The sequence below is a fragment of the Leptonychotes weddellii genome, chromosome 6, assembly GCF_054177405.1.
Source record: "Leptonychotes weddellii isolate Sample4059 chromosome 6, ASM5417740v2, whole genome shotgun sequence".
Classification (NCBI taxonomy): Eukaryota; Metazoa; Chordata; class Mammalia; order Carnivora; family Phocidae; genus Leptonychotes; species Leptonychotes weddellii.
In genome coordinates, this window is record NC_138374.1 from 72,324,654 (window position 1) to 72,351,344 (window position 26,691).

The following is a 26,691-nucleotide window of genomic DNA, read 5'->3' on the forward strand; positions in this document are numbered from 1 at the left end:
ATTTTTTATAAAAACAGCTCAGTCATTTCAAGCACTGAGTGTCTCAGTGTATCCGCATGTGTGTTTATACTCGTGGTCTGCGATATGAATAGTGTAGATGTAAAAAGACCACTGGTTACATGAGCTACTCTCTTCTGTTGTCATTTTAAAAGAGGTGGTTTCCCCAAAGCCAAGAGTGAAATTACAGCAGGTGCAGCTTCGGGTCTTTGCAATTATCCCAGATTACCCTTTCAATAAACTGTTGACAGCCTCCTAGAAACACGCTTACGATGCTGACATTTGGAAGCAGACGGGCATTGCAAAATGTACCATCGTTAACAGCTATGGTTTGGGTCCTTGAAAATCTCTTTATATTGTTAATGGAAGAGTATTGCTTTTCTTCATAAATATTCAACCAGTACCATCTAGGTGTCCAGAATTTTTTTTTTTAATTTTTAAAAAGATGTTATTTATTTATTCTGAGAGAGAGAAGGGGCAGAGAGAGAATCTCAAGGCGACTCCACGCTGAGCTGGATCTCACAACCCTGAGATCGTGACCTGAGCTGAAACCAAGAGTCGGTTGCTTAACTGACTGAGCCACCCGGGTGCCCCTTGCCCAGGACTTCAGAGTCTAATCTAGGCTACGAACTCTGGCACTGGGCCTCTTAAGTAGTCACAGCTGAATTTAGCAGTATTTTTCTCCATTGGAGGGACAAAGTGGGAGGAAGGAAGTATGCTTCTGCGTGTCTGTGAGTGCTATGCCCTCAAGGAAACCTGAGTAGTGGAGTGAGTCCTTGTAATTCCATTCTACAGACATAACAGGAAAGGAGTTATATGTGGACATTCACCACCGGTTAGGTCTGCAACATTAGGCAAAGTCTTTTATATACTTTTTCTTATGATCTGAACCCCCCTCCAAACACACACACACACGCAGACACACAACTTAGTTCAGTACTGCCTTGGGTGCAAGGAAAAAAAAAAGGCTCATTGAAATCTTCAGGGACAGGACTGTGCAGCCTTAAGAAATGTAAACAATGCTAAAAAAAAAAAAGAAATGTAAACAATGTAATAGCAACCAGCAGACAGATAAGGAATTCTGTCTAGTCAAATATTTAAACTTAGACACTTACCTCCCATCCTAAGCAAGAACTGCTTAACTTTAACCACTTGTAAAGAAACTATAAAAAGGAAATATACAACTAGGTCTAATAAAAGCAAATCGTCTCCCTTTCTCTGTTCTACCCGTGCCAAGTGCTCTGCGTGACACATTGACCTGTTTATCTTCACAGCACTGTAGGTAGGTTCTCTCATTAATCTAATTTTATTTTCTTTTAAAGATTTATTTATTCTAGAGAGAGCTCATGTGCGCACGGAGGGGGTGGGGAGGGGCAGAGGGAGAGGGAGAGAGAAACTTCAGCAGACTCTGTGGCACTCAGCACTGAGCCCTACTCGGGGCTCGATCTCAGAATCCTGAGATCATCATGACCTGACCCGCAACCAAGAATCCACCACTTGACTGACTGCACCACCCAGGCGCCCCTCTTTAATCTAATTTTGAAGATGAAACTGAGCCACAGGGAAGTTAAATAACTTGCCTAACTCACACAGCTAGTGAGTGACAGAGGTTGGATTTGGATCCAGGCAGCTGGGCTCCTGGGGCTTAACTCTAGACCCACTGGGCTCTATTGCTTCTCATTACAAACTGGTGAGACATTGTTATTTAAAGTGAGGTCCCTGGACCAGTAGCATTAGAATCAACTGGGCACTTGCCAGAAAGGCTCACTCTAGGGACCACTCTAGAATCAGAACCTACATTTTAACAAGATTGCCAGGTGATTCTCACACACATTTAAGTTTGCAAAGCACGGATCTAAGGCCCTTACTTATAGAACTAATCTATTATGGGAAAAAACAAACAAACAAAACCAACAATTCAGTATTCTACCCCAATTAAATTGCCTCCTGATTTAGACATAAAACCTGCCCCCTACAGGTTTTGAATATGTCAAAAAAGCATTAAAGTATATACGCTACTTTCTTTGTTCTTGCTCCTCGTGGTCCAGTCGTAAGCCTAGACATGAAGGTAGTCCTTTTTTCTAACCAATCATTCTTTTTTTTAATTTAATTTTATTATGTTATGTTAATCACTATACATTACATCATTAGTTTTTGACCAATCATTCTTAAAATGTGGTGCCTGGACCAGCGAAGTCCATTAGCACCACCTGAGAATTGCTAGGTATGTAAATTCTTGGGTCCTCACCAAGACCCCTTGGGGGCAGAGCCCAGCAATCTCTTTAAAAAGCTTCTAGGTGGTTCCACACCCTTTGAGGTTTGAGAACTGGGGCCTTAGTTCCTCTGGTATCACACACTCTTTGAATATTGTGAGCTCTACTTTGCCTCAGAGCCTTCCTGAAAAGGTACAGTTCCTTGGTTTTTTAAGTGGGAGTTTATAAATGTGTAGAAAGACCTGTGATTGGTGTGAACTTTAGCTTCATTGGAAAGAAGCCGCCGTCCTAAGCCTGGGAGCACAGCTTCCTGCAGAAGGCGGGGTGAGTGAAACCATCTTCTCGAAGGGGTGCGTTCTTTGGAAAGGGTTGGCTCTGGTGTTTCCTCCCTGGTGTTTCTCCCTTGGCTAACTCTGCATCCCTTTGGACGTTTCATTGTGTTTGGTTGCTACTTGTAACACTCCGCGCTGAAAGGCCTGCCTTTGCTGGGTTGTCTGGCGTGTTTTCCCCGCATTCTGGCTGAAGTTGCCCTTGGACAAGCTTCTGACTTCCCATGCCTACAGCAGTCATCCTCTGGTGCCCCAAGATGTGTTTCTGGTGATGCCCAATCGAGTAAATGCATGCTGTGCGTGCAGGATGGCGTCCTTCCACCCTTCCTTCTCTCCCGCCATGCCTGATGTGCAGAGGAGTAGCTTTCTTGCAAACTGCCCGGGGGAGGCCTTTTCCCCACTGACATTTCTGTGCAGCCCGTGTGCACCGCACCCCGATCTGATTTACAGCATCGGCTAATGTGTGCTCTGGTGCTCTTAAATGGAAGCATAGGTTGGTTGTCTTCAAAGTTTAAAAAACAGAAAAACAGAACAACTCTTTACCAGGAAGAATGAACTGTTTTATCTTGGGACATTACTAGAAAAAGTGGAAGAGTTGTTTGGTTTTTGTTTTTATTTTAAATCTGTGCTGCGGTATCTTACATCTGGCACAAGTCCTAAGGTCCTAGCAGCTTTGCTAGCTCCTGGAGCAGCCTGACTGAGCTGTGCGTGTACCCTGGAGCTTGGGATAGGTTATGGGGGGCTGTCTGCCTCTCTCCGTCCGGCAGCCTACCCTTCTCCCCTGTGCTGTATTCAGGCATCTGCCTGAGAATACAATTACAGGACCAAGCTTGCTTTCCTGATGAAATAAGGACCAATTTCCCAAGTCAAGATCTGACTGTATAGTTTCGTTAGCATCAATTAGACGGCCGATAATTTAGCTTTAAAATCGGTCATAGCTTTTGGAATAAAAACCATTCTTTTTTGTCTCTCCTCTCCCCTTTCATTATTGAAAGGACAAGTGTGTTACGGATGGAAGAAGGTGGACTTGTGACCGAGCAGTTAGTGTGAAGACCATGACTAATGAAAATAAATGCTCTTCACATGTCTTAGAATCCAGGTTGCTCACTGGGGTTGTTGCTTTTTTTTCCTCCTTAAGCCATAAAATCGTAATTTGATCATTTGTACATAAACACATTGGCGGCAATCTCAAGTTCTCCTCAGGAGTTGCTCTTTCATTTCTTCTTGGTATTTTTCATTCATGCCCTAAAAAAAATTGACTGTAACAATAGGTGAAGGGTAACCAGTGCACAAGAGGGAAGGAGAAGGATAGTGGTGCCTTCGGGTACAAATTCGGGTCTTCAGTTGCCAAAGTTTTCCTTTGTGTGTGCATCTCTCCACTTCCATGGCATGTTTTTATTTCTCTTTGTCACTGTTTCCTGATTGGAAAATAAGGAAGGGAAAACCATTGCATAAGAACACTGGCCAGGGAAGCTGGAAGAGTCAGGAAAAAGAAAATCACAAGGGTGAAATTGGACTCCTAAGACCTAGTAAATGCAACCTATGACTGATCAATGCCTCTTTGTTGTGTAACTGATTTAGAGTGACGATTTCAAGTTTCTGTGGGGCAGTACCGGGTGGAAACAACACACAGGGAACATTCAAGACTGAAGCTGGTTCTGTCGATTTTTCTCCCAACTGAGCATGCTCCATGTTGGAGTCTACATGACCTGGGTCGCTCTCCAGTAGATGGCTATTGTCAACCAGATGCTATGTTCCATGCATGTGTATCGGAACAGACAACATATGCTCCTGCCATGTTTAGAAACATAAACTCACACTGATGAGGGCATAGGACAGAAAGAGCACGCTGGCTCCTTCGGCCAATGATTTGTGGATGGCTCATTTAGCTAATGTGGATAAACAGGCTGATAGTTACGTTAAGATGATAACTGTTTTATCTTCACAACGTGGTAATGTATTTTTAAGCAGTTGTAACACGTGGGTTATGGAGTCTGAGCTGGACTGTCTCCATTTCTCAGGGTTTGCTACATCCTTAAAGTAGGTGGTATTAATTATACCTAAGAAAATAGGTTTGAAATCCCTAGAAGTCTGCACCTGATGATAGTGTCAGGATGCGTGGGTGTAATTGCTAGTGGAGTATCAGAATGGAGTGAATCCATGAAGTCAAAAGGTGGAGAGTTTCTTGATACTGGATTTTTTTTTTTAAGATTTTATTTATTTTGACAGAGAGAAAGAGACAGTGAGGGAGGGAACACAAGCAGGGGGAGTGGGAGAGGGAGAAGCAGGCTTCCCGCCGAGCAGGGAGCTCGATTTGGGGCTCGATCCCAGGACCCCGGGATCGTGACCTGAGCCAAAGGCAGATGCTTAACGACTGAGCCACCCAGGGGCCCCTTGATACTGGATTTTTGTCTGAGGCCTACCGTCATGGCTAGATTCTATAAAATTCTAAAAATCGACAGCCATCTAGGCTGATGGATTTGTTGTTTCTGAACTGAGTGGAGAGGAGTAGAGATACATTACATTGTGTTTCAGGAATTTATGACCTTGAGCTGAATAAAGGGTGTCTATTCTGGGGATGGAGTTGAATGAAAGGAAGGAAGAAATGGGATTCTTAAAAAAAGATTTATTTAACTGAGAGGGCTCATGCACAAGCATGAGAGCGGAGGGAGAGAGAATCCTCAAGCAGACTCCCTGCTGAGCATGGAGCCCAACACTGGGCTCAATCCCAGGACCCTGAGATCAGGACCTGAGCCGAAACCAAGAGTTGGATGCTTCACTGACTGAGCCACCCAGGCACCTCATATTTTGAAAGTTGTCAAGTTTTGCTTCATTAGATCAGGGATTTGACCAGACTTTCCTTTCTTCACTGGGACAAATTATCCTTCTCCAGACCTCATTGTAAGCTCTCTTTGCTCAGGGAACTGTTTTCTATCCCTCGGCTGGATTAGATGAGCCTGATAGAGGCTCCCCACATACCCTGTGAGCCTGCCGGGTAAGCCTGGCACTCCCCATACCCCAGTGGTGGTTCTTGGTTTACTGTCCTCCACTTAACTACCGTAAGCTCCTAGAAGACAGGAAATGTATCTGTATTGTTTGCCATAATATATACAGTACCTGGCATTTTTTATTTCCTAAATATTTACTGGTGGGACAAATAATTTACACATTTAAGCCTCACTTATGATTTTAATACTTCTCTTTATCAGTTCTTCTAAATATTTCTATTCAGTGCCTTGAAATCTTTAACCATTCAGAAGTAACTTTCAAGAACTAGATCAAGTCAACTAGAAATGTATCAGATATTAGGCAGTTTATATAGAAGTAATATATATAAATGTATATATACATTTAATATATGTATATATATAAATGCAATGCATTTCAAGCTTAGTTTGAAAAATGCAAACCTTAAATGAGTACCACATTGATCTGAATATTTCTGGTCATGGTGGTTGAACTTATGTGCTATGTGGATTGAGAATGCCCCTGCAGGATCTTGGGAAGATGACTTCCATAGCTGTCAGCATCTGGCTGGATTATCTTTATAAAACCACTCAAGGGGCGCCTGGGTGGCTCAGTCATTGGGCGTCTGCCTTCGGCTCAGGTCATGATCCCAGAATTCTGGGATCGAGCCCCACATCGGGCTCCCTGTGCAGCGGGAAGCCTGCTTCTCCCTCTCCCACTCCCCCTGCTTGTGTTCCCTCTCTCGCTGTGTCTCTCTCTGTCAAATAAATAAAATCTTAAAAAAAAAAAAACACTCAAGATCTCTCTACCTTGTTTTTTTGTTTTAACTGATGAAATTATAACTTGTTTAAGTATTGTTTCAAAAATTAGAACCACTTATAGGGAAGTTGTCTGAAAACCATACATTTCTATTCAAATGGCTTAAAGATTTTAATCTGTGTGTATTATGAGTATGTGAGTTTGTCCAGTGATCACGACAGAATTAGCAATTTGTAAGGAGTTTAGGATTCCTTCTGGGCCTCCAGACAGGGACCAGACTCAGGGTCTAGCTTATGCACAAATGTGACTTGATTGATCACAGACTCAGAAGAGAGGAAAGGAGGAGGAGGAATACAGAGTGTAGGGTGGTGTTGGGGCGTCGGGATGGAGTTACACAGCATGGTGGTTCCCCGAGGAAGAGCTCTTGCTGGCTGGCTCAGCCCTTACAGCCCCAGCTGTGGTTAGGCTCAGGCGTTGAGAAGTGACTCGGCTGCATACCTTCCCACCAATCTTCACCTCCTTTTAGTTAATATACATCCTTAAATGGCGCGTAAGCAAGTAATAGGCTACGCTTTGTCTGCCATTATTTGCCAAAGGAGTTGGCACGATTCTGCTGTCCAGGGGCAGCTCATTGGGTTGCCAGACTGCACTCTGAATATCCCTCCCATGCGTTCACAGTTGGTGCCACTGTGTGAAAATGATGCTTCACACAAGAAAAGGGAGAGAGTTTAGTGTGTTTAAGTGGAGGATCTTCCTTCTAGAAATCCAGATTTTTCTTTATCCTGAAGAAACCAATCATCCTATTGTAAAATACAGGGGATACCACTGCTTTTATCTGTGAACATATAAGAAATATCAGTTTCCATATTGTGTAATAGCCAAGCCAACCTCTGTATTCAGGTCTACTGAAACTGGTTTTGCTAATTGTTGTTGCTGATCCGTTTTCTTTGCCACACGATGCGACTTCCAGACGAGCAACATCACAAGAAGGAAAATGGCATTCTCCTAATATGCCAAAGTAGACAGTTTTGAAAATGTAAAACAGCTGAGCTCACTTGACATTTCTTGATGTCATCTACTTCATCTGGAGTGGAGGAGACCGAGAGCTCCCTTGCCTGATGAGGTTTTCCAAAATTCTGTCAGACTTAGACAATTACACATAATTGAAGAGGAGATGGGCCAAAAGAGACCTTCTATTTCAAAGCCTACCAGTGCCTAGCAAAAAATGTGAAGTAGTATTGCCTCTGTTTTTTTGTTAGTTTTGTTTTGCTTTTTAGAGTGGGAGAAAGCGGGGAGGGGCAGAAGGTGGGGGAGAATCTTAAGCAGACTCCATACCCACCATGGAGTCTGACGCACGGCTTGATTCCACGACCTTGAGATCATGACCTGAGCTAAAAGCAAGAATCGGATGCTTAATTGACTCAGCCACCCAGGAGCCCTGCCTCTATTTTTTTGTTAGTTTGTTTGTTTTTAACCAGCTATGTCATATACTTTCTTAATGGGACCTAGACAGAAGCGTTGGTTTTCATATTTATGTGAGGACTTGAAAGGGATCATAAATTATGGCTGAGTCTAGCCTTCAGGTGGCAATGAACTCAGGTGATGGAGAGGTATATGAGGAAAATGGGAAGCTTTTGAAGCCCATCAACAGTGAGCTCTGTAAGGGAGATACAGCAGGGGGCTAATAGACCTAGAATCTTAAAGCTTCATTTCTTTTCCCCCTCAAGAAATAAGATTAATTAAAAATACACCAAATGTATGGCTTCTAGCATATAGACACACTGTTTGCAAAAGAGAAACAGTAGGTTATAAGAATGGACTGGGAAAAGGGAAGCCCTTCTTTTGGGAGACTTGATTTCTGAGTTTAAGTCCCATAGTTCAACTTGTAAGGGAAAGTTATTAGTGTAACTTCTCAAAGATGTTTACTTGCATTCCAGCAAATATGGAAGCCTGTGTTTTCAACATGCTGGTGTAGTGTTTAGGGATGCAGCCCATCAAACTGATGAGAGGACTTACAGATGTAATACCCATTTCCTTAATGAGATTCCAGGCTTAAAATCTGTTGTTATGCACAGATGTGCAGTGACATTTACCAGCTATGTGCTGATATTTTTGAATTAGGCACACTGTTGAAAATGTGCCAACCTGTAGGAAATTGTCACCCGAAGAGCTGTCAGCAAAACCAGCTCAGTAACTTGCCAGAGAAGGAAGCTTATGCTTGAGGCCCCAAATGTGCCATGTTTGGAGGCTCATTGATGTGCTCTGGGCCCTCTACACATGAAAAAGCCCATTGAAATTGATCCTCGTTAAAGTGCAATGGCTACCCAGCCTCTTTTTCCTTTACTAAAGGGTCACAGCCATCTGTTCAATAACATTCAATTCTAGAATTTTTCTGGGCTCTGACTTCCAATAAATCACAGAAGGCTTTTTTTTATAGTAGAATTAAGAACTGTCCAGAAATGAAGAGTCATGAGACCTTTGTACCTAAAAGTGTCAGGCAGGAATATGTAGGAGTTACTCATTTAGCCAACACTGATTGGCTTTTTGCCACGTGTCAGGACCTGGGAGTACATGGCACTGGGGCTAGAAAGATGAACAAGACCACCTTCTAGCTTTCAAAGTACTCTATGCTGCTGAAAGCCAGCCTTCTTGTCTTTGACACTGTATTAACACTCTGTCTTACCTTAATTTTCCTCTTAACCTGGATGCCTGCCTAAACCCATGCGCAATCCAGCAGGTGATGTTTCTTTTTATTATTCAGAGGTCATGAGCCAACTTCATGACTGCTCAACACTTTGCATTATGAGAAAGTTGAAAGAGAATCCTTGTCAGTACCCTACAGGGTTCTGTTTCTTGTGTATTTATAAGATGGTAACATCACGGAAGGACATCCATGAGTGAAGGACATCTTAGGTGCCCGATATCATGCTGTGCATCTATGCAAGGTTATGACTCCCATCTGAAAATGGTTTCATGAGACACATGTTATTATCTGTTTCCTAAAATAGTCTGATGAAAGCCTAAACTACTTGTCTCAGGCCCTGCAGTTCCTCTGTGGTATAAAGATACTTACACAAGCCAGTCTCCAGATGGCTGGTTTTCACTCTCCAGACTGCTCTCCCATGCTTTTTTTTTTTTTTTTTGTACCCCCCATGTTCCTGAGTCTTGAAGTTTGTGCATAAAGCATTGACTGAGACGCCATTTCCCTCGTTAAAGCCAACAAATGGTACCACCCTTTTTCTAGACACCTGTCTATCCCTAAACTACCATCCTTTTGTACAATACCCCATATGGGGGAGAGCTGTTGTCTCAAGATAACTATCAGCCTGTACTTCATGCAGATCTAGGCCTCTCTGCTCTCCATAGGGATCTATTAGCTGCTGTAAAGTGTCCTGGTTCAGTTGCTTCTTTGAGGTGATCCAATTCACCTTCTTCTTCTTTTTTTTTTTTTTTAAGATTTTATTTGTCAGAACACAAGCAGGCAAAAGGGAGAAGTGGGCTCCTTGCCCAGTGAGACTGGGTCCCAGGACACGGAGATCATGACCTGAGCCAAAGGCAGATGCTTAACCGACTGAGCCACCCAGCCGCCCCTCCAATTCACCTTGTCTGATTCAGGAATCTTTTCTCCCCCCGTTCTAGCAAGTCTACCAGAACACTTCCTGCGATGGGAAGCTTCTTCATCTGATACTCCTTCTGTCTTTACATTGAGTCTTAATCACCAACGCTGTGAATTCTAATTACTGGTGTAGTTCTGTCCTGGACAAGTCAGAAGGAATTGCCGCTTAGTCCACCAGAAACCGTACATGGTGGGTTGGTTCAAATTTGGCTTGAGATGGAGCAATTAACGCTATTAGCATAAGGTGGAATAATACAGAGGTGGGTGTGTAAATAAGGAGGAAAGGTCAAGTTCACTTTCTGCAGCAAGGAGGTGCCTGAGAACAAGGTCTGTTTTGTTCATTGTTGTCACTGGTGCCTAGTAGAGTTCTTGGCATGTGGAAAGGTCTCTGTAAATGCAAATGTGGAATGTTTACAGAAATGGTCTCCTAGCTCGTGATTTCAGACCAGCCCTTAATTCTCTTATAAACCGCTCCTTTGAATTTACTCAATGTCTAATAAACCCATCAAATCTTTTAGGAGAGTTACTGAGTTTTCCCTCTTATACAGACTGAATATCCTCTGAGGCTTCATCTTTTCTCCAGATTGTATCCCCTTAAAACCTAGTCGCTAATTTACCCTACAGCCTTTGTTGGGTACTGTGAAGACCTCACAATAAGACTGGTGTGTGATGTAAATCCTATATGTGAATACCTGTGAAGCAAGGCAGAGCCAGGAGGCTGTGACACACACATACTCACACACTCACTCACACTCACACATACTCACTCATACACTCACACTGATTAACTGATTTTTAGCCAGGGTGAACTGGAAAGTCTTCATGGAGAAAGTGATCTTTAAACTGGGACTTGGAGGGCTGCTAGGATTGTCATAAGTAGAGAAAAATAATTGGAGCCAAGACTTGAAAGCAGGGAAAGGAAGGGTGTGTTTGGAAGCTAGACGTTAGAATCATTGGATGAAACAAAAGATAGGTTTAAGGGATTCTATGAGATGAAACTATGAAGGTACTTTGCACGAAATAGGGATTAAATGCAAGGATGGAGGTGTTTTGCTTTATTGGCGGTAGGGAGCCATTGAATGTTTTGTGCGTGGAGTGACAGGATGAGGATGGTTATTTAGAAAGGTCCAGCAATGACTGGATTGCATCTCCCTTCCTTCATTGTTTCTCTGCAAGTAGCTCACAGAATGATAGTGTGATCTTTACTAGTCTTCACTAGACAGAACTAGTAGCATTTTAGTCTTCTACAACTCTACTATACCAGTGGGTCTTCTGCCCCCCATCTTCTCTCTTGGTCCCTATTCGGATCTGAGTTATGCAGAAAGCCACCTGTTTTGTAGGGGCTCATTCCCCATTTCTTCCTGCTCTTTCCCCCACCATACCTGGCCCTTGCTTCATGTCACGGTTATTTCAGATGACCTCAGGTTTATTTGCTTAGGTATTCCTACACCCTCCCTTGCAACCTCTAGGCCCCACTACCGAATTTTATTGAGCTAGGTGTCTATGGGTTTCTAAATAATTGCCCTTTGGTTTGACAGATGTAAGATGATACAGCGTATTGGGAACAAGGACTGCATGGGGGAAGACTGGGACACTTGGGGAATTCCCTGCCTCCATAGCCCCCCGCTCGCAGCTTTGCACCCCCAGAACCTGTTACTCATCCGCTCCTAGGTTTTAGTGTTTACGGGCTTCTGTCAACAACCAGGGAGATATGGCTAGAATTCTGCAGACATTGAAGTCCTCCCCACTTCAATTATTAACCAACTGAAAAGTATATTCCCTCTTGTTCTTTTGGCTTCCTGAGTATTTAATGACCATGTGTAGGGTGGTTAAATGGGACAGAAAAATGGAGTGAGAAACACAGATATTCTTACCCCAGTTTCAGAAGCATGCACGAGTCCATAAAAAGAACCCAGGCTTTGGAGTCGGAATGAAAGGGCCCTACTAATAATGACGTGTTACTGGGCAGTAACCTAGATGAGGCAGTAACCTAATCTGTTCCCCTATTTATAGAAAGGGAATAAGAATAGATCACACAACAAATATAGGATAAACTGAAATCAATGCAACAGACATCAAGTTCTTATGTCCTAGAGTAAATGTTCAACAATGGTCCTGAAAATAATCCTCATTAGTATCCTATCTGTATTAAAAATATCAGCATTCACTTGGTCCTTGCAGTATCCTTAACATTTGACAGTAAAATAACTGTTAAAATCCTAGTGATAGCTAATGTTTCCATATTTTCCAAAAGTCACCACTTGGCCTTACCACTTGCTTAGTACAAGTTATAAAGTTGAGCAGAATTTAGAAAATTCTAAGCCAGTTCTCTTGGTTTCATTGAGATAGCTGCTACACGACATCCTTTCAAATACATGAACATCATGGCGACACTGCTAATGAATTGTCTAAGTTGATAATGACGATGATGATCTGCAGTATTCAACTTGACAATCCATTATCTTCATAGGATATATTCTAGGCAAGAAAGTTTACAATATCACCCCCATACTCATGGTGAGGCAGGTTTGCACAATGGAGGCTCCATTGTGTTCCAGATGCATTGGACACAGCAAATGGCCTTTTCTGATTATGAAGCATTTGTCTCAGAACATTCTGGCAGTTGGAATTTGACTTCAGGCTAACATATGCCTTAATGTTGGAAGCAGTTGTGGACTCCATGGACCCCCTCCAAGCCTCTGATGTGTCCCTTTATGTATCGGGGGGATCACAGATGATTCAAGCATCGGGGGATGGGGGTTGTGGTAAAATAAAGCTTCTGGGAGCCCTTGAGTCTGCAGTAAAGCACCTTTATGGTGTGAGCTGGCACTCTGAAATGTGGAAGGTGAAGTTCTAGGGTGAGCTCGTGACCCCTTTCCTTGGCCTTCCTCAGGCACTGAGCCCCCAGAAGCTTCCAGTCCATTTAGACAAAGTATGGATCAATGGAAAGTCTCAAATGAGACCCACCTATTTTCTGAAAATGTTTCTTTCAGACAGGGGCTGACATGGGGAAGAATAAGTTACTTGAATCCTTGTCAGAATACTAATGTTCACTGCAGGAGAAAGACAGGCAGACATAGCTCACACTTAAAACAGGTTCTCCCCATAGGGACTATGATGGTCTCTGTTGATTTTCCTATGAAGTAGAAGGATAGACATGGATTTTATTTGGACAGAATGTTCGGCACGTGCACACACACACACACACACAAAATTCAATTTGGAAAATACTTGGTGAGCTCTTAATTTGTGCCATCTTACAGAACAAGAAAAACATGTGAAGAAATGATAATGAGTATTACTGTTCTAGAGCAGTATGGACAGAAATGTGATGTGAGCAATATATGTAATGTCAAATTTTCTGGTAATCACATTTAAAAGATAAAATGAAATATTATGCAGCCTTAAGAAAGGATGAGATCTTGCAATTTGTGACAACATGGGTGGACCTAGCAGGTATCCTACTAAGTGAAATAAGTCAGATTGAGACAAATACCATACGATTCTGCTCATAACTCTAAAAACAAAAAACCCAAACAAACAAATGGATAAACAAGCAGAATCAGACCTATAAGTACAGAGAAAAAAATTGATGGTTACCAGAGGGGAGAGGGGCAGGGTTGGGTAAAACGGGTGAATGGGGAGGGAGGTATAGGCTTCCTGTAGTGGAATGAAGAAGTCCTGGGAATGAGGGGTACAACACAGGGAATATCATCACTGATACTGTAATGTCATTAATATGGTAACAGATGGTAACAACATGTGTGAACATAGCATAACATAGAGAAGTTGAATCACTATGTTGTACACCTGATACTCATGTCGCATCATGCACCAGCCTACAAAAAAAGTAAAAAGCAAAAAGAAACAGGTGTAATTTTTAGAGTACATTTTTACTTAGTACATCAAATATTTTTATTTTAACATGTAATCAATATAAAATTATAAGACATTTTATGATCCCTTTTCATAGTCTTCCAAATTCTGTGTGTAATTGACACAGCACATTTCAATTTCCATTAGCCTTATTTTAAGGACTCCATGACCACGTGTAGTTAGTGGCTATCCTATTCATCAGCACATATTCAAAATTATCAAGGGCTAAGGAAATATAAACAAGCTTGCAAAATACTTGGAAATGTCTGAAAAGGGAAAAGAATAGAAATAACTTCGAGCTGAACCTTGCAGGGATGAATGAGTGTTTTAGGAGACAAGCGGGTAGAGGGTCCCTCTCATTTCAGGGATCAACATCAGCATGAGCAGGGGCCTGGGGCAGATAGCCATTAACGTGAAGGGTGTGGGCAAGCTTGAGGGCGGGGAGACTTGGGAAATGCCACTAGGTCTGCGTATGGAATTTAAACTGTCTTGGAAATACCAAATGTCAGTTTCTTTATTGGTGAGTGTCTCAAGGAAAATTAAAAACCAAACAAAACCTGAAACATGTTGAATTTACTAATCTAGCAAAGTAAATCCGTTGATCAACTTTTTGTGCATTGTGGTAAAATATACATAACCTATAACATACTCTAACCATTTTTAAGTGCAATTCAGTGCCATTAAGAACATTCATATTGTTGTGTAACCCTTACCACCGTCCATCTGAGGGAATTTTGCCTCATCCTGAACTGAAACTGTCCCCATCAAGCACCACCTCCCTATGCCCTGCCCCAGCCTGGTAACCACGATTCTCCTTGCTGTCTCTACGAATCAGATGATTCTAGGCACCTCATGGCAATGGAATCATGCAGTGCTTGTCTTTCTGTGTCTGGCTTATTTCACTTAGTAGGACATTTTCAGTGTTCGCCCATGATGTAGCATGTATCATATTTTCATTCCTTTCATAAGGCTGGATAATCTTCCATTGTATATATGGGCCACATCTCAGATATCCATTCATCCTTTGAAGGGTGTTTGGGTTGTTTCAACCTTTTGATTATGGTGAATAATGCTGCTTTGAACATTAGTGTACGAATAAATACGCATGTCCCTGTTTTCAGTTACTTGGGGTATATATCTAGACGCAGGATTGTTGGATCCTATGCTAAGTCTATGTTTATTTTTTTTAATTTTTATTTTTTTTAAGGAACTGCTCTACCATTTTCCATGGTGTCTCCAACATTGCCCATTCCCACCAACAATGCACGAGAGTTCTAATGTGTTCACATCTAATGGGTGTGAAGTAGTATCTCATTGAGGTTTTGATTTGTACTTCCCTAACATTTAATGGTGTTCTACATCTCTCCATGTCCTTATTGGCAAGCACAGGGGCTGTCAACTGGCCTCTCAGGGTAGGAGGAGGGGAGGCAATTTTTCAAGAGTGAAACTTAACTTCAGAGTCTGATGCCACCTCTGGGTAGATAGTGTCAGAATTGAGTTGAATTGTAGAACATCAAACTGGTGTCCTCAGAGTTGCTTGTTGGTGTGGGGAACCTCCCCCCCAACCCTGCCCCGTTGGAATTATTACCAGAACTTGATGTACCTCCCATAGGCCCTGTCTGGAAGTACCATCACGATGGAGATTAAGTCTTTAACTTTTGAATTTGGGGGAGACCTATTCCGTCCATAGCACCAGGTGAAGAACCGTGGCTTAGGAGATGGTCTTCTGCAGTGCCTTGAATCAGCTCTTCCCCACAGGGAGCAGGGGAGTCTGGGAGGCCTTAGCTGTGTACTCACAGCCCCAGATACTTTCCCACCGCTGGTACTCCATCTTGATGGGCTGTTCGATTATGGGAGACGAGGAGACAGCAAGTGTTTCCTGCAAGGGGCCAGATACTATCTGTCGAAACGACTCCATTCCGTCAGAGACAATATGGAAACAAATGCGCTTGGCTGTGTTCTAATCAGATGTTTTATGGGCACCGAAATTTCTTTCCTAGAATTCTCATGTGTCAGGAAATATTTTTCTAAGAATTTCAGACAGGGCGCCTGGGTGGCTCAGTTGGTTAAGCGACTGCCTTCGGCTCAGGTCATGATCCTGGAGTCCCGGGATCGAGTCCCATATCGGGCTCCTTGCTCAGCAGGGGTCTGCTTCTCCCTCTGACCCTCCCCCCTCTCATGTGCTCTCTCTCTCTCTCATTCTCTCTCTCAAATAAATAAATAAATAAATCTTTAAAAAAAAAAAAAGAATTTCAGCCATTTAAGAATACAAAACCCATTCATAGCTGGCATGCTGTATAAAAACTGACCACGAGCCCGGTCTGGCACGGACCACAGTTTGTTGGCCTCTGTTCTAGATCACAAGGTGCTTAAAGGCAGGAGCTATATGTTTGCTTTCTATCCCTTATATATAGCACCAGTGTTGGCTAGATTGGTATAAAATAAATATGGGCTGAAAAATATCGAGACTGTAAGTGTTGTATACCCACACATGCTTTCTCAGTATTCGTCCAAAATTTGAATTGCACAGCGGGTGGATTCCCCAATAGAATTTAAGCCAAGTCCAGATTTGTGATGAGAGTCTAGCACAGTTTCGTGGCTCCCCCTCTGTAGTATCTTAGTGTCAGGCAAATTCCAGGCCAACCGTGGCATATGTTGAATGTGTTCTTGATGGACTCCTACACTTAGAGATCTCAGAGGAATGGGAATTGGCCTGTTTTCCTCTGAGTTCAATGTGGCCTTTAACTGAAGAAATGATCACTGTTTCAGCAGAGAATTTTAGATACATACTTGAACAAAAAGGAAGCTTCGTTCCCAACACTTCATCTGCCTAATGCCCTTGAGACTTACATGTTCAAAAACTGTAATCATGATGAAAATCACAGGAACTTTGTCAAGTGACTACTCCCTACAGAGATTAATACACCACTTAAAATCAAAGGTACATCGAAAGATTGTTTTGTTTTTTAATTTTTTCAAATGGTCTGTAAGGTATGAAAGCACCAGACTTACGCTCCAGCGGGCTGTTGAAGAAGCAGGATGTTAATCACAACTCGAATATAACCACATTCTTGATAACAAGGTGAGGTGATTATTAGTCATGCTTGCCCACCTGTGAAATACTGACTTGACTATAGGTATATTGGCTGAATACAGAAAAGGTTTTGGCATCTCGCCCAAGGTCATGGAAAATTCGCAATCTCATCAAGCCATGTTCATTATCACGCAAAATATCTGAAACAGTTTTACTTAGAGACATTCCAATAGCCCATGTAAATGGGAATCAGAAGATAAAATGAAATTATTAGATTCTGTGAACTTATTTTTAGAGCTCATTTTTCAATACATGGATTATGAGGCCTGATTAAAATATCTAAACTGAATTAATGTAACATTAGAGTCCACCTAGGCTTACTTTTTCCTTAGGTGAACTTTAGGTACATAAATTACATTAATTAACAGATAGACCCAATGCTTAGCAAATGAAAAACTAATTTCTTGAGTGGGGAGAAGTTCTAAGAAATGAGACATGGACTTTTCTCTGGGAGTAACATACCAACTTACTTGAGGAAACATGATCTAGACATAGCGGACATCGTGAACAATATTGGTAACATGTTCTAGATAGTGACACAGATAGGGCAGAAACCTGGCTCATCAGGAGGGACCAGGGACAGAGCCTGGCCTCCAAGTGTGAACTCAGACTCAAACTGTTGGAGAAAACTTGGTCACAACACATGTGCTCACGTGTGTGTGTGTGTGTGTGTGTGTGTGTACGGACACCCCCACACACCCCCGGCCCTCCTCACTTAACTCCTGAGTGCCATGACCTCTGCTTGGTACTTACCACTCCTTGTTTGAAACTGTGCATGCAACACATGACCAGAACCGTTTTTCTCCATTTCCGTCCTATTCCTGCTCTGCCTTCCGGTTTTTACAGAAAGTGTTATTCGGCAATGTTGGTCTGTTTTCTGCTTGACTCGGGTGCTTTTGAAGCCAATTTATGCCCCTCCGAGATTAGTCTTTATCAGCTATCGCTGTGATCCTATCTGTCGGTGTAAGAGCCTGTAATAGAAATTTTTATATACTGCTGCTGGGGGGATGCTGGTGAAGTGTGTCTGCAGGGCAGAGCCATCTCATGCATGCATGCTTGAGTTCCCTTAAACCTGCCTCTAACTAGACCTTTGAGGTACAGGGCAAGATGTATATATTTGATAGTACACTTATTTGCATTGCCACTATTTTTAAAGTAAAATTGGTGTATCCTAATTTATCCTTTGGAGGAAGACTTTGTATACTGGAAATACTTAGGAACAGTTAAGAATGAGGATGAATATAGAATTGGGTTTTGTTTTTTTTTGTTTTTTTTCTTGTAAGCATTCAAACACTTTTGATATATCTGTGGTATATTCTTAAATTCTGGTTCTTCCCTTTGTTTTAAGATCTCTAGTAGCCTTCTGTTGTTCAGCACATGAATCCCTGCTTCCTATATCTGGTTTCCAGGTTCCCCTGCAGCAACTCGCATTCAATTATGGAGCAACCCCAGGGTACCCGGGTGGCTCAGTGGGTAAAACGTCTGCCTTTGTCTCAGGTCATGATCTCAGGGTCCTGGGATCGAGCCCCACATTGGGCTCCCTGCTCAGTGGGGAGTCTGCTTCCCCCTATCCCTCTGCCTGTCATTCCCCCTGCTTGTGTGCGCTCTCTCTCTCTCTCTCTCTCTCAAATAAATAAAAGAAAATATGGAGCAACCCCGCAGAGTCTCCACCTTTTCAGTCTGTGGTATCCCTGCCTGGACTCCCCAGCCCAGGCCCCCTCCCAGGGCTGCTCTTGTGCTCTCCCCTCCTCTGTCTCTCCCCTAGCTCAGCTCCTGTCATTTCTAAAAGACTCTCCTTCTGGTGAATCCTAAATTGGCAATCCTTCGTGGTCATGTCATCCAGTCTTAGGGTTTGTCTCAAGTGAACAGGTGTTCTGGAAAGGAGCCTGGATTCAGCCGAAAAACTAAAATGTAGCTGGGGAGTGCCTGTGCCGGGAGCTTTGTTTGGGACGAAGGTTCACTTTTAAAGGCTGCTTGGCACAGAGCCATGCGCACATCAGCCTTTGATGCTTTGTTCGTTTTCTCATTAACTGAGCACGTTTTATTCTCCAATAAAGAGCAGGTTAAGGGAGAAGTCATGTTCTAGTTTCTGAGCTTCGAACAATTCTGCGAGGAAAAATTAGATAAGATTCAAAGATAGGGCTTTCCGCTAGAGCATGGTATTTCCTTTCTCGTCTTTCCCTCCGTTGCTCTGTGTTACTCATAGCCCCTCCCCATGTGTCACACCTGCAGCCTAATACTCTGCCCCTGTCCCCTACCCCCAGATCTCCAACCTTTACATTCAGTGGGCTTAGTGAGAGAATTGTCCTCTTCAATATTTCCACGTTCAGCTCATTGAACTATAAACTGTCTCTTCTCCCTTGTCTGGCTCCAACCCCTGCATAGTCCTTACTTACCCCAACCCCCACGGGTACGATCTCTGAATTGGCTTTCTTCATTTGTGTGCTAACTTAAAATATTTTCTATTGTGAAAATTTGCAAACGTACATAAAAACAGAGAGCATAGTACAATAAGCGTCTGGTATGCCCAGCACACAGATTCTGTTACAGAGACTTTTAGTGTGTTCTTTTAAAACCTAAGTGTATCTTCTATATCATTCTGTTACCCTATAGCATCTTTTCCCAAAACTTGTTTCTTAATAGATGAAATGGTAAACTTCTGTGGTATTCCATTTCAACACTATTGTCAAAGACCGTGTACATAAGAGACTAGAAATTAAAATTCAACAAATATACCTGGTAGAACTTCACAGGACAACTTTGGGCACAGGTTACAATTTGCAAAAATGAGTTTCATGTAGAAATCATTGTGCAATTATTTCTATTATGTTAAATTCACCCCTAAGCCTGAAGATTGAGTTTTCACCTCTACCTTTTACAATGAAAATGTGATCATTTGAGTCATGAACACCATCCCAGGTAATTACCAGGGAGTGTTATTAATTGTGAATCTTTCTCTCTATGTGATTTTGTTCACAGATAGTCTTGAAAGTACTAAATTTTTTCAGTGTGTATACTTAGGCATTCCCATCCCTCAAGGACAGAAGAGCAACAAGAATCTTCCTTTTAGGCAATAACACTAGATGGAAAATTATGAACTACATTTTGCCTGTAAGAATACTTGCCTCCTTAACAAAACAGGATAGCACAATGGTATCAAGTGTAAATGAGGGCTCATCTCCATAACTCTCCTGAATCCCTCTTCTGCATGATGTGGTTCACGGTTGAAATTGTCTAATTTTTTTTTCCTGTTTTTTTTTTTTTTTTTCCCCCTCTTCTCCAGCTCTTGTAAATGTGAAACTCTGGGCCATTGATCGACAATGTTTTCAAACAATCATGATGAGGACAGGACTCATCAAGCATACCGAGTATATGGAATTTTTAAAAAGGTAGGATGCTTTATTTTCTTCTTCCAAGGGTGCTCATTGTCTATTCAACCCTCTTCTTGGACTTGCAGCCCAGGGAAGGCCTTTGCCTTCATCTTAGGCTGAATAGCCTACAGGTTTGTGGAAGCACAAGATTTTGGACGGGCTTCTTTCTGTTTCTGGTACCAATTTCCATGATAGGTGAATAAGTCAGAACTTGAGAGTTTCACTGAACATTCTCATGGAGGAGTGACGCTCAGAGAAACAAAGGAGAATTTGAATGAAAAGGGGAATGGAGTCCATCCCTGACTATTTATCAGTTAATGTGTCTGGGGCACCTCTTCTGATTAAATCCTCTCTTGTGTAAAATTCCATGTTAAAGGTCAGATGACTAAGGTGGAAAAGTTCCAAGATGAAGCTCATTATCCTTTAATCCTGAGTTTAATTTCCCAAATTAAATTTGTTTTATGTTTTAGTTCTGATATATCAAAAGCTTTTCTTGATATCATATATTATCATAATTCAGTATAGCATGGGAATTGGGATAAGAAAACAGCTTTTCATTCCTGAGGAATATGCTGATATTCACTGAAATGCCTTTCTTTGTCTCTAAGCTAACTTTAAAGAAAACACATTATTTTATCATTTAAAAGAATATTGACTTTTTTCCAAAAAGTAGTTATCTTGTGTGGTTTTTTTTTTTTTCTTTTGAAAGCTGAACCATTCTTAAATAGTGATATACAGATGGTTTGCTAAAGAAGTGGTGTACTGTCACTTATCTCATTTTTCAGAGCTAGAATATTAAACTGGCTTTTTCGTTTCATATTTTTTTTGGTGAAGAAATGGTTTCACTGGAGCTAAATCTAAATCCCATTTCATTTCAGTGATACATCATGACAGGTATCTGTTGCATTTTCTTATGCAGTTTTAATAGTCTTTACGTGAGTATTTTATGTAATTTATTTCCTGATTCTTTATACATTTTTCATTTCCACATATTTCTTTATATTCCTGCTAAAGGGACAATAAAATTCTAATTCAGTATCAATAATATATTAAAATTATCAGTAGGGGGTTGGGATTTTTCTGGAACGTGATTGGAGGAAACCCTTAGAAGTATAAATGCAAGTTTCTGTTTGGAGTTTAGTATAGTTTGCAAGGAAATTACTCAGGTGCTGCATATGCTTGGGTGTGTATAGGTCTATATTTGTGTGAGTATGTTGATAAATATGTATATATATTGATATGGGTGTGGGGGAATAGAAAGAGAATAGAGAGACCAAGAGAGAGACTGAAGAAATAAAAACTTAAAAAATCCAAATTCAAAGTGCAAGTTACTGATTTCTTCTGATGCAGCCCTAACAGAGAAAGATCCCAACTGGTAATTGATAAAATCCTTGCCTGTAGGGCAGAGACTGTTCTCTGTCGCACATACCTAAGCGTTGGGCACTTGGGATGTAGGCTTCAGCTTCCATAGTTTTCTTTTCTCAAGAAAATGGGATAAGTGTCCATGCTGTCTCCCATGACCCACAGAAACCTTTTTAGAGGCACTAGGTGAGGCGATGAAGTCTCACTGTGTTGGTGGTGGTGGTGGTGTTACTCTTCTAATTGAGCGTGCATATGCTTTCATTTCTGTTGTATTTTCAGAGCTGCGCACATTGGTTATCTGCTCTGACAGTTCAGACCTGAAACAGTAAAGGTTGGTTGTCCAGAGTGTGGGAACACATCTACTTGGCCAGTTTAGAGCAGGTGACGTCTAACTGGCAGGATGAGAGGTAGGCGTGGACTGTCGCTTGCCCTCCAGCCACTCAGGAAAGCATCAGGTCCATGTCATTTGTGAAGGTGGCCTTGGGCTGGGAGCCCAAAGAGGGGATGCGGGGACTGGAGTTGCCTGGGGCCGGCTCTCATCTTCCTAAATGATGACTCTGGCTACCTGGGTTCTCGCTAACCCTCCCATGGCTCCCGGCAGCTCTTGAATTATGCCCAGCCTCATTAGCTGGATATTCAAAGCTCTCTCATAGCCACCTCCGCCTGCTCTCCCAGCCTGGGGTCTTCTTGCCGCGGGCAAACCCAACAGGTCCCTGTGCCCAGCCAGTCCCTCAGTCCCCGTGCTTTTAGATGGCTCACTGCCTCTGTGTCCTGTTCTTTGTTCTTCCCATCAGTGTTCAAATCTTATTTTTTTTTTTTTAAGATCCAACCAAAAGCTGCCTCTTCCACAGACACTAACCTCAGTCCACCAAAAAGTAATGTTTCCCTTGCTGGAGCTTCATCTCTACCATGTGTCTCAATCTCTTTATTATAATGTGACTACTAAATTTCTTCTAGGCTATAAACTTCTAAGCATTTTGGTATTCTTCTTTGGCACAAAACTTACTTTGTAGATAGGTTATTTATAGGAGAGTATGGATGGGACCAGTACACAATTTGCAGAACCCAAAGACAAATGAAGATTGAGGGCTCCTTTAAAAAAAAAAAAAAAAAAAAAAATTAAAAAATGTCAAGACCGTGACAGCATAGTATTAAACCAAGCATAGGCATCTTCTAAGATTGGGCCCTCTACTGTTTCACAGGTTGTACACTCATGAAGCTGAATGAGTAAATAATACTCCTCTCTCCTTCACACTCCCAGCTTAACTATACTTAACTACCATTTATTTTGCATGGCTGTTAAGAGGTGTGTATAATACCCCCAAAGGAAATGATAGATATTATCAAAAACTTAGATGACCAAACTTAATTAAAATTTTCTATCATAATTTAAGAAGTTTTTTTATTTCCCTACTTTTTAAAAAGATTTTGAGAGCACACATGCGAGAGAGAGAGAGAGAGAGCAAGAGAGTGTGCGCACATGAGCACGAGCAGGGGGGAGAGGGAGCCCATTGTGGGGCTCAATCCCAAGACCCTGGGATCATGACTTGAGCCGAAGGCAGATGCCCAACCGACTGAGCCACCCAGGTGCTCCTATTTACCTATTTTATTTTAAAAAATTGGCTTACTATTCTTTTATGTAAAATTTTAAGTTTTATGTAGTCAAGTCAATCAACTTTTTCCATTATGGCTTCATCTATAGAAAGGCTCACTTAATAGTATTATAAAAATAGGGACCTAGTACTTTGAAGTTCTCTGTAGCAACCTGTGGGGTGGGGAGGGGTGTTTTCCTCTAATGTGCTTTTGCTAAATCGTTCATCTCCAGTTTTCTACCATAGATACTGTATACTTCGTATTTCGTTAAGGAGTTAAAGCAATTGTGATACTCAGGAAAGTAATCAGGCTGAAAGAAGAATGATCTCCTGTCACTGCTCATCTCGCCATGCCACTCTTCCTCTTCATTTTTCTAAACAAGCAGTAGGTTTGGAGGGTGAGAAGAGGGGACACACCAGGCATGCAGATGCACTGGCAGAGTGCAAAGATTTTTCTTGATTGTTGGAGTTGGCTTTTATTTTCATTCCAGTGTGGTTATCCATTTTCTGGCTCTCAGTCATGTGGTTTGGTCTCCTTTTTGCTCTTAAATGCCACAGCATACTCCGATTCTACCTCTTTAATTGTATTTAGCCATTTCTCTTTTGTGCCTCTTTGACATTCACTGATGTAAACACAGATGTTCCTCTGCAAGCATAGTGCAAAAAAAAAAATAAAAAAATTCAAGGGGCAGTGCCGCGAAGCAGGGCATGGTTGCTCTAGGTCCCATGGCGATTTTGCCAGTTCTGAGCATTTCCCTCCCTTCTGGCTATTAGAAAATGCTGTTTTTTAAATGATTTCTGAAAAATGAGCCAAATATCTGCCAGAGTTAATTTGTGTTTCCTTTTTCTGAGCATATTCTCTGCACTGCTCTTGGCACTGGCATCCATCCCAGAGGAGCAGTAGAATGCAGCTCTGTGGCCCCTGGGTAGGCTTGTTGGAACTGGGATGATACAATGACCATGATCGTGAACCTCTATTTATGTCACTTGCCTTACTGATAAAGGAGACAGGGACCATTTGGACTTCAGGCTACTGAGTCGATCCTGTTCATCCTCAGAAAAAAGTGGTCTTTATTCACTAAGGGATCTTGGTAAGGCAGGTGGGCTCATGTCCTCTTCCTACACAAAGCCTTTTTATGGCTTCTGACCACCCCTGATAAAGCCTGGGTCTTTGAAAGCCCTGCCTTCCAGGGCTGCTTCTGGCCTTCCCATTGATTCTTCCCATGATTCTTTTTTTTTTTTTTTAAAGATTTTATTTATTTATTTGACAGAGAGAGAGACAGCGAGAGAGGGAACACAAGCAGGGAGTGGGAGAGGGAGAAGCAGGCTTCCAACTGAGCAGGGAGCCCGATGCGGGGCTCGATCCCAGGACCCTGGGATCGTGACCTGAGCCGAAGGCAGACGCTTAATGACTGAGCCACCCAGGCACCCCCTTCCCATGATTCTTATCATTCTCCCTCTTTTTCCTCATTTTCTCATTGTGTCTGCTGCAGCCCCGGGGCGGTCTTTCATTGCCTCCATCCCTGTGTGCACCATGGCCCCTGGCAGCTCATCCTGAGATTCCTGGCCCTTTGAATGGATGTATTTCCCAGGGTGATTTGTAGTATGGTGCACAGAATGTTCCTGGTAGGGCAGGAAAAAACAAATCTGATCTCCCTCAAACTATTACAGATTTCTGATATTTCCTTTTCTGAGTTGAAAGAGGCATTGATGGTATTAGCCACCAAGTTTCATATTACATGCTCAGTAAATTGAAATGTAAAGTTGGGAGATTTTGAAGGTCTTTGACTTTTTAGCTCCCATTAGACTCTCCAATCATAAAGAACTTGGAGGTATTTTTCAATTTTAAAATGACCAGTCATGTGGTTTGGATCTTTAGGCAGAAGGGGTGGGACTTCTCCAGGAATTCCTGATCAGTGGAAGCTAAGTGATAACAAAGTCCAAAGCTGATGGCCCCTGTGAGGGCCTTAGGGGCATCCGTGTTCAAGGAGTCAAGGTGAGAAGCAGGCCTTCCTAAAGCTTAGATCTACTAAGGCAGTTCTTCCTTCTGCCACATTTTGATGCTGCTGTGTAGTTGACTTATTCCTTATTTCCATCCCTGGGGAGTAAGTCCCAAATCTAGTTTGTTCTTCCCTTTTCTTCTCCAACAATAATACTTGTACATACATCTAATAGATCATTGAATAAATATGCTACTTAACATGTGCATATTTAGGAAAGTAAGTGATGAACCCCCCCTGGAAAAAAAAAAAAAGATGACTTTGTATTGAAAATTCACTCCATCCTGTTGGTATCAGAATGACCTTCACTATGAGGATAACGTCATTGTGGGTTGGGTCTGTGACTTCTGTCTACAGTCTATACTCAGACCAAAACATCCTGAAACTTCTCTTTCAGTGCTTTACATGTTTATTGCCTAGTGGTTTTGGCCACCCCTTCCACCAGCAGGGACCTGTATAATGATGCATCTTCACCTCTGTGGTCTGATAGGTCAATGAGGATTAAAAAATTAGTTTCAGAAAAATCTAAAATAGGATGTAACTTAATCTCTGTGCACAGTTCACAGTGATACAACTGAGTCTTGAGCCAAAATAAGCTGATGTTTAGTTAGACCCAGCTCAGACTAGAACTCAGGTTCTGGATTCCCAGTCTGAGAGTTGTGCCATACATAGACTCAGGCTCCCAGCATGGGTTCCAACGGAAGCTCCTTGCTACGGCAAACTTAACATGGAGTGGGTTAATAATATTTTTTCCCCCTCTTCACAAAGGTAACTTACTTATATAACTAATTTGATAATCATGTAGACTTTTTTTTTTCTTATACTCTACATGTTTTTACTTTCAATCTTGGAATAATGAGATTCTAAAACCCTTGCAAATTTTGCTTCTCTGATCTAATTTGAAACCAAAATAATTTCATTTTCTTATAACTCTATTCAACAGGTTACCTTATTCCCGAGATTTATATTTTATTCTACATCATACTTATAAAAGTATAGTAGGGGAATGTTTGTTTAGAGTTCATGGAGTAGAATATAATGTGGTAAGGGATAGGGGACATCACTCACTTTGCTCACTGAGGCCCAGATTTGTTGAGTTGCCCTAAGTCACATGGAAAATTGGTCCTACAATGATCCAGCTCTGTGCTCCCAGGAAAACTGGAAATTCAGCTGTTCTACAATGTCAACTGTCTCCTGTTCAAGATCTCCAGGGTAAAATTGCCTACAATCTTTACTTAAACACATTTTCTAGTATTTCACAATTCTTCTGGGATATTTGGGTTTCTGTTAAAAATTTTTTTGTTGAAATATAGTTGACACACATTAGTTTCAGGTGTACAACATAGTGAGTCCACATCTCTATCTGTTATGCTACACTCCCTGCAAGCATAGCTCCCATCTGTCACCATACAGTGCTACTATAGTATCATGGACTATATTCCCTGTGCCATAACTTTCATTCCCATGATTTATTCATTCCTTTAGGATATTCTGTAATGCTTCTGCTAAAGTTGT

General features: G+C 41.9%; 1 protein-coding gene across 2 annotated transcripts in view; it reads left to right on the top strand.

Annotated features, from left to right (window-relative positions):
* Positions 1 to 26,691, top strand: part of LOC102740208 (protein kinase cGMP-dependent 1) — a 914,142-nt gene that overhangs the window by 610,618 nt on the left and 276,833 nt on the right. For both annotated transcript variants that reach the window (XM_081824401.1, XM_081824402.1), the window contains exon 4: positions 20,135 to 20,240. In XM_081824401.1, the coding sequence (XP_081680527.1) occupies positions 20,135 to 20,240 (106 nt within the window). The remainder of the gene's footprint in view (positions 1 to 20,134; positions 20,241 to 26,691) is intronic.